The sequence below is a fragment of the Chaetodon auriga genome, chromosome 15 (genome assembly GCF_051107435.1).
Source record: "Chaetodon auriga isolate fChaAug3 chromosome 15, fChaAug3.hap1, whole genome shotgun sequence".
Lineage (NCBI taxonomy): Eukaryota > Metazoa > Chordata > Actinopteri > Chaetodontiformes > Chaetodontidae > Chaetodon > Chaetodon auriga.
This window is the reverse complement of record NC_135088.1, coordinates 14,169,056-14,181,591: the sequence shown is the minus strand read 5'-3', so window position 1 is coordinate 14,181,591 and position 12,536 is coordinate 14,169,056. Positions and strand designations below refer to the sequence as shown.

At 42.2% G+C, this 12,536-nt stretch overlaps 1 protein-coding gene across 10 annotated transcripts in view; it reads right to left on the bottom strand.

The window, feature by feature from the left end:
* dlg4a (discs, large homolog 4a (Drosophila)) overlaps nucleotides 1–12,536 on the bottom strand; it is a 63,387-nt gene that overhangs the window by 38,456 nt on the left and 12,395 nt on the right. For 2 of the 10 annotated variants that reach the window (XM_076750739.1, XM_076750748.1), the window contains exon 1: nucleotides 2,783–2,936. The exons of 4 other annotated variants lie outside the window; for them this stretch is intronic. In XM_076750739.1, coding sequence (XP_076606854.1) covers nucleotides 2,783–2,884 — 102 coding nt within the window. In that variant the 5' untranslated portion in view covers nucleotides 2,885–2,936. Of the gene's footprint in view, nucleotides 1–2,782; nucleotides 3,213–12,536 lie in introns of those variants that run through there. 4 more of the 10 variants (XM_076750740.1, XM_076750742.1, XM_076750741.1 and 1 more) reach the window with 3 other exon arrangements.

The window sequence follows — 12,536 nt, the reverse complement described above, 5'->3', positions numbered from 1 at the left end:
TGACCTGAACGGACCATTAGTAAGTATCTGCTGCTGCACATTGTTGTTACTGCAACACTCCCAGCTTAGTGTCAGAGCTGAGGCTCACTGCTCTTTATAAAGCAAGATGACAAACAGCAGGATTAAATAGGTCAAATCCATAGGAGGAAATGTATGTTTGCAAGGTTATAAAAACAGTTACAGTAAGGATGTGAAATGTAAAACCAGTGCCTCGCACACAGCGACACAGACTGCACATTGCACCACAGCACGGCAAACCACCTCTGCTTTGATATCACCTGCGGATAGATATTCTCTACATCATTACTCTTGATCATTTGATTGGTTGGCTGGTAATGAGTGACAGCAGGTCGTTTTCTTGTCCATTTTCCAGTAAGGACGTCTGAGCATCGATTCTCGGGGTGAGGTAATCATCGATCTTGATATTGAGATGAAGCCACGCTGATCCCCGAGTCGTAAATCATTCATCACATTAATACTCCGTCCTCATTTAATCTCTACCCTTTTGGCTAGTTTACATTGTATGGCCCTCAATATAAGCACTGCGCTGGGTCATAGCTTAAAGACAAACTTCAGCGAGGCAGTCCGTCTTGATTAAATGTTGTGAGGCCATCAATGAGCATTAAGCATAAAAGAGCACATTAAAGCACTGCTGAATGCTTCCAACCACATAAAGACCCTTTTAATTAAGTTCCTGAATTAAAGATGACTGGGAGACTCTGCGCTGGGCTTTGTTTAAGAACAAAGGTTATGCAAACAAATAACCTTGGAAGATCACCTTGGGAAAATGACCAGTCACGTGGCGCCAATTGCAACATACAGTAGATGCTTAGCAAACCCATGGCGGCCCCGGAGAGGGGAGGACATTACTTGAAGAGGCAAAGCTGGAAATATATTAAAAAAAATTGTGTCATGATATAGGACACCGATAAAAAGCATGTCCCTGCAATATAGTGAACATCCCAAAAGACCTGGCCACATAAAACCCCACCAATAACAACCCACCATGAGACTGTAACAGACTGGACACAGGCTGTTTGAGGACTAGTAAACCTGCTGGAAATATGTAGTGTGTGTGTGTGCAGAGCAGGTATGTGGGCATGTTGAAGGGATATATCATGACACTAGATGAATTCTCAGGTTAACATGCTGATGAAAGAACACGCTTGGCACCATCAGCGCATTTCAAAAGAAAAGGATTCATTGTGCAATGATAGACCCTGTTATTATTATTTTAAGCCAGATCTGTTAAAACCAGTATTACTGTACCAAATCAAGCACAATCCATTTTAATTGAGAAATTAATCCCATTTTGAATTCTGCTCTTATTACAGAATAGATGTTTGCTGGGGAGTTACATTTCACTGGCTGCCCATGATAACTGTGGAGGCAACTTGAGTCTGTGGCAGGAGAATTTTAATACGTTTTCCCACAAGGAAGGTGTGGTGTCTCAGATGGAGAAACAGAGGAAGATACGAGCCAGGAGGGAGTGAGGCACATGGGATTATCTGTGCTAGTAATACTGAACATTGAGCACAGCAGGGTCTCCCCTCCAGAAACTCAGAAAGCAAACACCCACATTAATTCTACCAGCGGTGTCTCACAAACATGGAAACTGTTCTCGTCTATGAGACCAAATGTAAAAATAATCACGATTAATGAAACGAGGAACACATCCACCTATTTCACATCGAACTAATCAAAATGCAAGAAAGTGAATCAGATTCTAGCAGCAAGGCGGAACACAAACTGAATCCACAGACAAATTATCTGGAGCTCTGTACACATGTACACATCACTTTGGCAAGTGTGCGGACAATGCCTGGCCAGAGCGGACCAGTGTAGTCGGATTTGGCTTGGAAAAGCTAACAGACTAGCATGCCATGTGGAGGGAAACACTGAGCCGGCTGCCATACTGGGAACACCTGAAGCTGGGGGATGGTGGTGGTGGGGGAAGTGTGCATCGGGGATGTGATGGACAATCAGTGCATGAATGAATGACCATACTCTCACTTTGGAAAGAAAAAAAAAAACAGCATCTCCCACACAACATTTAGACCAAAAGCATACTGCAATCACAGCAATCACACAGCTGAACATAATAGCCTGTTTTCTTGTGCTGATAATAAGCAGCTGGGTTCTGATTCATCAGCAGGCTTCAGGAAACAGCAGGGGCACTGTGCATGTTGCCTGGTTTCGAGCGGTGTACGGTTTCTCTGATGAGGAATGATATTTAAGTGGCCCTGAGCAATAAAGTACATTTCCCCAAGGTCACAAGCATGCCATGCAGTTTGCTTTGCTGGGACGCAAAGCTTAATGAGAAGCAATCAGCATGGGTGAACCATATGGTCAGCCACTAACGGTGACCTGGAAGGCGGCAGCTGATGGTGATCCACGTTTCATTCATTAAATCTCAGCAAACATTCATGGTAAAGAAACACCAAACACAAACACGCCTGCCAAGGACGCCGTCGCCTGTTCCGAGTAAATGGAAATCGGCCGTCTATGAGCATAAAAAAAAAGATACTCTGTGAATGAGCTGCTACCTGAAAGCATATGGACGAGACAGGAAGCCGTAGGTGAGTGTGATTACTGCACTAATTGCTATAGTGGCGGTGCAACGAGAAAAGCGCAGTTCAAAGGAGCTACAACTGGCACGAGCACAAACGCGCGATTTCTTCCGGATCTCGCTGTTTGCACACAGATTTGTGCAAACTAAACAGTCCATATTATGTATGTCGAGAAGAGTCGCTGCCGCAACCATCCGGCTGCCCAGGCTTACCTTGCACCCGAACATGAGAGACAGGGTCCGGTTGCTGCAGATGACCTTACACTGGCACATGACCGGCGAGAGACACTTTAGATTCCTGACAGGCAGAGACATCAGTCCAGAGCCTCACAGCAGACAGACAGCACAGAGCAGAGCCCGTCAGTCCGCCGCCACTCACCCACAGCCACGGTACAGTTAGACGAGGGAGCCTGGGAGGGGGGGAGGGGGTGGGTAGGTGGGGAGGGGGTCAGGTCGGTGATGCCGGTTAACAGGCGGGCAGCCCGTTAGAGATGTGGTCGTGGCGGCACTCGGGTCCAGTGTTTTTATTAAACCTCAGATCACGCATGTTTGTCACGGTTAAAGCGTCGGTCTGTCGCTGTACGATGCCATGTTGTCCAAAGGTTTAACACCCACAGCATCACTCATGATTAGTACTGCTCTCTCTCTCTCTCTCTCTCTCTCTCTCTCTCTCTCGCCCCTTTGATTGACCGTAAAGTTTGTACTCAACGCGCAGCTGGAATCGTAAGGGGAAAGAGACTGAACAGAGAGATCCGGTGTATCTATTCTGCCCAAAGGCAGCGTGATAACAATATTGGTAGTAATATTCAAGTTAAAACACACACACACACACACACACACACACACACACACACACACACACTCACGCTCATCTCAAGGCAGAGGAAGCGAAGACATATTAAATGGCCACACATCAAACAGCCTGCTTCACCAGCACATGTTACAGTGTGATTACTGCGCCCCCTGTCGGGTATTTACAGGGACTGCTCCAGGAGCTGTCCAGGGTGCTGAATTGTTTCAAATCAGTGGACAGCTCTTGATGGCTGCAAAATGACTTCGCGCATCTGCTTGCTGATTGAGCCAAAAAAAAGTGTCATTCATCAACACAAGGTTATTGCCAGTGTTTGTCTCTGTCATCTTGCAGCATTTCATAAATGAGACAAAATAGCAGAAGAGGACCTTTTGAACTCATTTCTCATAAATAGACGGAAATTCATTCACAACAGATAGGAAAGCTGATGTGTGATCTACAGGTAAACAAACACACAGCCACAAGCAATAAATGAAGTAAAGTGAAAAAATATCGGACTGAAAAGGATATTCCTTCCTGTTTTTGGGTTAGTAGTTCTGAGTAGCACTGTTTTTGATTTCTTAATTAATATCCCCAGATCCCTAACAGGCAGTTCACGTGAGTGCAGGGCCACTTTTCACATTGGTGCTGTTAAAAGAGTTTAAATTAAGACAGAACATTTAAAAATTAACTGAACAAGATGTGTTTCCCTGAAAGTGCACAGTTAAAACTCTAGTGTTAATTAAGCACTGTTTTTAAATGAATGAATTGACTGAAACAGTGGCCGCAGTTATTTGGAAAAGGCAAGCATTGAATGGAAAGTTGCTTTTTCACTCAGAGGGCTGATATGGCTCCTGGTTGGCTGGTAAAAACTATTAGGTATTAACTGTTAAGATAAGCAATGAATGCAGCTTTATATAAACAACTTAATTAAAATTAGACCTGATGATTGATATATTAATATAAATAGTTATGCAACTGAAGTTAATACAAAACCTCATACAATGCATAATTATAGATAAGTAGAGATATAAAATGTACTGAAGATAACCAGCAGCATCAATAACAGGTCACCTCAGTATGTCTTTACAGACTTCTCAAGATGAATGTCTCATTTAGCCTTCATGTGTGTTTTGAGCCTCTCTTCCTGTGTGTGATTGTGCTGACATGGTGAGCCCACAGGGTGGAGTGAGAGAACCAGGTAGGCTAGATTTAAATATTGTGCATTCATCTCAGGACCGACTGCGGCGCAGGGCTCAACGCTGCCGGGTGACGTCAGCGTTAAATCGAACGCACAGACCGTTCCAAATACACCAGTGTGCTGCTGATAGTTTTTTTTTTTTCTTCTTCTTCTTCTAAACCTTATCACCCTCCCAGAGAGTAGGGGATATCCTGGGAAATCTGCAATGTGCTAAAGACATCAGTAGGATTATCACGGGCCTACAGAGGGGGATCATGAATTTCAACACAGTGTGAAGTAGACTAGTGTCACTTTCTGAGGAAAAATATTCTTTTTACACTCCCCTCAAAGGCAAGAAAGAGGAGCCTATAAATCGACAGATACAATCAATACAAAAAAGTGTAAGAAAGCACCCTGTACAGTAATGTAGAACAAAAATCTATACAGCTAGACAGCCCTCAGTCTTGATCACATAATATTTGAGATGTGTGTGTGTGTGTGTGTGTGTGTGTGTTTCAGTGTGTGGGCACAGCCTGGCTCACATTCTTCTTTTAATACTCCAGGTGCATGACGTTTTTTTTTCCTCTTAACAGTTGGTCTAACTTTATACTTTGACTCTTGTCTCTGATCACGTAAGAACACAGAGAAGACCTTTCAGACAGTTTCCATGGATATTGCTTTCTCCAAAGGAAAACTCTGTCCTTGAATGCAGCGGTGAATGTATTTTAATAAGGGACTCTGGCATTGACTGTGCACTGAAAAGCGATTGCAACGATGAGTAACAGACTTGCAATAGGCCGCCTCTTCAAAATCACACAAGGGTGGTTCCACACATTCTGCTCTACTCCTCTTTAAATTACGTCCACACAGTTTTCTCTGCGTGTTCCCCTTCCATCAAACTGCACTCTGACGGGAACTGACTGAGGTCTCCAAACAAGTTCCAACACCTAATGGTTTCATCAATGATCTGCCGTATTTCAAGAGGCTTTTACAAAGCAGACTCATAAAATGAAGGAATGAAGAAAGGAAAGGTTTGTAACATCGTTTGGTATTGATGACTGTAAGCATCTGGTTCTGCTTTGTCTTGAAGTAACCGTTGACAGAGAAAACGCACAGGAACCTTTTCATTTCTTCGCTGAGCTCTGGCATGTATAAGAGCAACGGAAGGGAAGCCACGTTAGCCCACACATGCCACAGAAAGGCTTTTTTTTTTGTATATAACGCTGTATGGATTATACAACAGAGGCTTTTCTACATTTAAAATGTACACATATTTGATTCAAGCTGCATGTTCAGACACATCATACGTAAAAATGGATACGACTGTACCGCCATCCATAATTGTTATAGAAACAGTGCAATTTCTATAGTGATCCTGTACTGTAAGTGGCTTCCCCTTTCCATTATAGCGATATGTAAGCGTGGGAGTCACATGGAAACCTGAGCTGTGGTGTTCCAGTGTTGAGTATAGCATTAACATCCTAATGCTGCATTGTGTGTGAATGTGTGTGTGTGTGTGTGTGTGTGTGTGTGTGTGTGTGAGAGAGAGAGAGAGAGAGAGAGAGAGAGCCCCAAAAGAGCTGGAGTGTTTCCATGACAACATCTGCAGGGGGTGGCAGATTCCTAACAAACAGTCCACTTGCCAGCAGCATCCTTGGTCACCCTATCTGTAAGATGACTGCTTGTGTCACGGCTGATTGTGTACATAAAAGCAGGTGCCTGTGTGCGACATCAATGAGACTCATGCCAGTGTTTTCTCCAAAACACGGAGAATATGAAGAGGACTAGAAGAACAAGCTTATTATTCGCCACTGGCTGTTACAGCAGCTCATTGAGCCTCCGAGTGCCAGAAATTGTGCTAAGCCTAATACGCTGTAGGTTGAGCCAGATGTGCCATAATTAGCATTTTCTCATCTCGTGGTCGAGGGGAACCTTTACATAAGAGATAAAGGAAGAAATGATCAAAGTCGCCACGCTAAAAATTTTACTGTGTACAATCTGATGCCTCTTCTTATGTCTCTGCACGCAGTTTAAATGTACTGCATGTTGCTCTGCTAAAAAGTCGCTTAATATTAATCATGGAATATTATTTAGTGTCCACAAATAGAATCAAATCTTCACAATTACAATAAAGTTGGAACAGTACAAAGACAGTCAATTTAAAGTTCGACCTCATCAGCTTGATTGATTTTTGTAAATATCTGCTCATTCTTGATTAGATGCAGCAACATGTTTCAAACAAGTTGGGACAGGAGCAGCTAAAGACTGGGAAAGTCATGAAATGCTCCAAAAACACCAGTTGGAACATTCCACAGGTAAACAGGTTCAGTGGTAATCCTTGTCGTTCATAAGCAAATCAATTCAAAAATCAGTGACATGACCACCACAACATCCATCTTCATTCGTCACCACAAAACCCACAAAGAAAAGTACATGAATGCGTCCTTTTAGCTAACTTACCAGCCAAACTTAGCTGGAAAGCTAATGTTAAGTTTAAACTATGTTACACTTGGCTTGGAATTGATTCAGCCTTTTATTGAGAAGACAAACCATTAATGTAAAAGATAATCAGGGGACTGATTCGTGGCCATATAACCAGTTAAACTGCAGGCCCTTTACTAGCTTACACAGCGGCTCATGACTACACGGTTACAGGTTGACCCCTTTCTCTGCTGTTTTAAGTGTCTGTTTAATCCTCTAATATTCAGTACACACATTTAATTTGACTTGCGTGCCTACTCTGTTACAATGCTGTCAATGTTGCCACAACGTGCAGAAAAACGTGTCCACCAGAGACCTAACGTACGCTTATCATACATCACGGTTACTGTTGTATCAGAAATGATCCAAAAAAGGTAGATTATAATTTCAGAGACACACTCTGAGCTTTGTGACAATACATTTTACAGCCAAAAGTGTTTTTTTCACAGCATATTTACCTTAAGAAAAAGAAGATTTTTTTCTCAACACATAAAAGAACACTTGATGCTCATGTTTATCTGAAAAATTCAAAATCACTAAATCAAAAAATAACTAGTAACTAAAACTATTTTATTATAGAATATTTGTCTCTGAGATGTAGGAGTATAAAGTCACATACAGAGGAAATTTGAATTTGAATTTGTGAGGAAATGTACTTAGTTACATCCCTCCACTAATAACACCGTTTGTTTGTTTGTTTGTGTGTTTGTTTGTTTGTTTGTTTGTTTGTTTGTTTGTTTGTTTGTTTGTTTGTTTGTTTTATAGGAGAAGTAGACTAGACTAGTAACTAGATATCGATTGCCAGAAAATGTCAAACATCAGTAAGATTTATAAGGTGTGCAGACTGCAACACTTTTCATTAATGTTGAAAATAAAACTTTCTTTTTCATGACCACGGTCATTTATATTTGGAAACTGTGGGAGATCATCAGAACTTCATGTGACTGGGACTTATAACAGGGACTTGACTTCATTGGCTTCATTCTCACTACAATAACTTGGGACTTGCCTGAGACTTGAAGGTTATGACACGAGACTTGCTTGTGACTTGCACACGTGTGGCTTACTGTACTCCCACCTCTGGAAGAAATATGACGGTGACAAAGAAATTATATGTTTCCACCCTATAATCTGTTTTGGAGTGCAGCACATTCAAGCTGTCTTCCTTGTTTTTAGCCTGTGTCCTTTAGCTACATGCAGGTAAGCCCACACAGTATTGGTAGGCTAACCTGCTGAGAGTGAAATTTTACAGTGATTGTATTCATTGGCATTTGTAACCTCGGTCACGTAAACAAAGCGGGGTATCTAAATTCATCCAAATGTTGTGTGGATCAAATATGCATCGCTCTTACACAACAAGCCTCCAGTCTTCAGCCTTCTCTAACCTCCAGCCCTCAGCAGAAATAGTCTAACTAAAGTGCAAACACAACTGGGAATCTCCTGAGGCTCTGAGACTGCCTCAGCTCTACTGACAAGGAAAACACCCAAGGTGAGAATTATAGTATTCGCACCTACACAGAACCTGCTATGTCTGATTTCACCTGTTTGCGCGAGAAAAATATTATCGTGTCAAGCAGGACCTGCTGGGCTAAAAAATATTTGGAAAATACAGAACGCTGTTAGCAACAAAGTAATCCACTGTTTGAAAATGTCAGGGAAAGATAAGTTGGACTCCTTCCTCGTTTCCCATAAAACGCACTGGGATTAATTCTTCCAAAATAAAAGTTTAGAGCTAAAACCCGGACTTCCTGGATCCTGCGGTAGAGCCTTGCTTCACCTCAACTGAAGGTGAAACAGCACCACTCAAAGGTTGCTCTGCAGGCCAGCTGTAATGTTTCACATCTGATATTCCTGCTTCTGTCTCTTGCAAAACCGTCAGGCTGTATAAATCTAACATGCCAGAATGGACTCATCACCAGCAGTGATGCCATAAGCATGAAGTACGGTGTGCATGTTACACCTTTAACCCATTTTAAGTGACTAGCACGGGAAGGCACTTGTTTTTCTGCTTTCGGTAGATGCGGCCAGGCTTAGACCACCTATTAAATGGTTAAATGGAGTTCTTGGGGATAATTATCTGCACCACCCTCAAATGGGATGAGAACATCTACACCGTAATCATGAAAGCCTAACAGATGATCTTCTTCCTGTGACAAGCAAAGAATGTCTCACAGCAACTACTGCTCTAATTCTATACAGCCATCACCTCACTTCCTCTATCACAGTCTGGTTCTGCTGTGCCTCCTCCCACACTAAAGACAACAGCAGTGTGTTGTCCACAGTACTGAGACGATCCTCTGCCAGCTGTCCTCCATCTGAGACACATACATGTGTGATGTGAAAGAAATGCGGACGCTACGGACTGTCGACTCCATCTCCAACCTGCACCAAAATCTGTCTATTGTAAACCAGAACCACCCACGAGCTAAAAAGCTTTCTCTCAGCAAAAGCAGCCACCATGTGCCTCTCCATCATGTCGAACGGCAGAACATGCAACCACAATGGCTGGCTGTGCTGCATATGCTGTAATGTCCTATATATTCACTGTATAACACAAGACTTGACTTCAGTTCTTTACAAGTAAATCTTATTCCATTCGTATTGTGTGCAGTTTATTTCATGCAGCTCAACCCCGAATCAAATTGCACTGAACAACACTTGGATCATGTTCATTTAGGTTCAGACTCTCGATGATTCCTCTACTTGAATGTTATCAATTTAGAGGACAGTACATGATGCACAATGAGATAAACAAAAATAAACTGCTGCTGAACACATTTCCCTCTTCACTAATGAAAAACATGATGCCAAAAGGGCAGTATGATTAGAGGGGGACAGATTTTCATAGAAATAGAGTTCAGATTTTTCATAGATGGGGCAATTTGAAATACCGTATATTATTGTCTAAACTGTTGTCTGCTTATTAGGAAACATGCACTGCTTTACGTTGCCAAAACTAATACCTGCTACCATGCACCTTGGCCAGATCAGTCAAGATACACACTAGCCTTTTTGTGAGCTAACATGTAGCATTAGCCCAAATATCTTTTAAACGAGCACTTGTTCCATGCAGTGTTTCCATGTAGTGTTGACTTGCTCTCTGTAGCAGCTACAGCAGTGAGGCTCACTTTCACCATCACCACTGAAATATCCTATGCAGTGGATCATGGTCAGACTACAGTTTGCCTGCTATTAGTTCAATTTTCTACTGCCCAGTCTATAATTAGACATGAAATTTGCATTGTGGGATTGTATAAGTTTTTTAGCATAACCACAGACTGGACTCAGTTTACATTGTGGGCACTGCATTGCTAATTATTTCTACTCCTGACTCCAAAATACTTGACATGCTGTGTACAGAATGTGACAATTTTCTAACCCCTTTTAACATAAACTCAATTGAAAACAGTACAAAGACAATATGTTAATGTTTTACCTCATCAACTTCACTGGTTTTTGTAAATATATGCTTATTCTGAATTTGATGCAGCAACATGTTTCAAACAGGTCAGGAGCAACTAAAGACTGGGAAACACCTGTTTGGAACATCCCACAGGTAAACAGGTTCATTGGTAACAGGTGATAGTATCATGATTGGGTATGAAAGGGGCATCCTGGAAAAGACTCAGTCGTTCACAAGCGAGGATGGAGCGAGGTTCATGGTTCAGGGCATGGATGCGAGCCTCCAACCATGATGCTTCTTCCATTAGGGCAGTGGTTCTTAAACCTTTTCTGGAATGCCCCAGTTAAGATGTCAAGAAAAGTTCACAGCTATCATCCCATAATTTTTATCAGCCATGAACAATAATGTGGCAGTTGCACTACGCCCCCCCAGTTTGAGGACCACTGCATTAAGGCAACTTTTATGAGCTAGTAGTAGTACATGCCAATCTTTGTCCGAGAGGAGCCACACATTTACAACACTTAATGCTATAGACTACTGGTTTAAGTCAGCGCGATACAAATGACTTCACTGCTTTTTGTGCATGTTGTTTCTCTCCACTAATATTGCTAAACTTGTTCCATTGATGAAGCCAAGATACCCAAAAACAATTGGTGACTCAAGAATTGTGTTCTGGAGAAGAGTTGTGCGACGTGTTTTAATGATGATGGACTTGCATTGAAGCCCACACTGTTCTGCACCTCGCTGCGTGCGCTTTCTCAAATGTATAAATTGCCTGCCACTTTCAACAAAGTAAAAGCATTTTTTTTTTTTTTGGAGCCACCTCTGATGAAATGCAACAAAGAGGCTCAGACCACCACCGATGGATTTGGCTCGGCATGCAGCGAGCACAGCAGGCTACCAGTCTGGTTAGCCACAGCATCGCTTGTAGCCAAGATGATAAAAACAGAGCCACCACGTGCCAACAGGTAGAGCTGACTGGCAGCATTTCTGCAGTTGACTCAACTGAGCAAATGCTTCTGTAACACAACACTGTTTTATAAAGCCAACAATGTATTATTATGGATCTTTTGCTGTTTTGATAGCAGCAAACAGGGCTTGCAGAGCTTGTAGCAGTAACCAGGACACAGAGGTGATATGTGGTTCTTCACTGTTGGGATTGTTGACTTTGGGAACTCACTGTTCTTACTGGCAGATACAGGCTCTTTAGGTAGGAAAACACAAATTTCACTTAGAATATGAGTGGCAGCAAAATTTTAATGGGCAGCACAGGCCATTAGAACACTGAAAATCTTCAAGTCACACCAGCGAAGCAGCCTGGGTACTACTAACTTAAAAGCAGTAATTAACAGCTTCCCATAATTACCCAGTGTGTTAACTAGTGAGCAATGTTTGGTTGAATAAAGGCTGTTACCACAAATGCAGAAAAAAGGACGAGAACAGCACAATTGATTTCTTGTACAACATTTTAAGAACATACCTGCTGTGCATGAGGTCTCCATCAGATCTGATCAATACTGTCACATGTCAAAGTTCTGATTGTATTCAAGCCTTTGTTCAAGCTCTCTGCATGACTACCTCTGCAGAAGTCTGATTCGTGACAATACAGGCAGTCCTTCCTATTGGCTGATCAGGTACAGCAGTAAGAGATAGACTTTAAAGGACCCTGCCCTCCTATCACTATCACCCTTTTAGCTAATTGGTGATAGCAAAGACCAATCAGCCAATCACATGGCCCATCAAACTCGTTACAAAGCTGTTCATGGCAATGAAACAGCTAGATGTTGAAACATCACTTACAGTCAGCTCCTGATGAGAGAAAAGACAAACAGATGACAATAGGTGCAGAAATACATCACAAATGAAAGCATGTAACAGTACAGTGTCACACCAAGAAAGATTTAATCACTTCGTTACTACTTTGTACAGCCAAGTAGTGACATTCACAATATGAAGCTAATGTATCTGATTCTGACGAGTCTCGCAGGAATATCGGAGGATCATGTTGCCATAGAGGTTGTATGAAGAGGACACTGACACATTTTTTACGGTGTGAGGTTAAACTGCAGACTCTCAGCTATAAAGTCAGGGGGTTTAAATCTACATCAGGTCA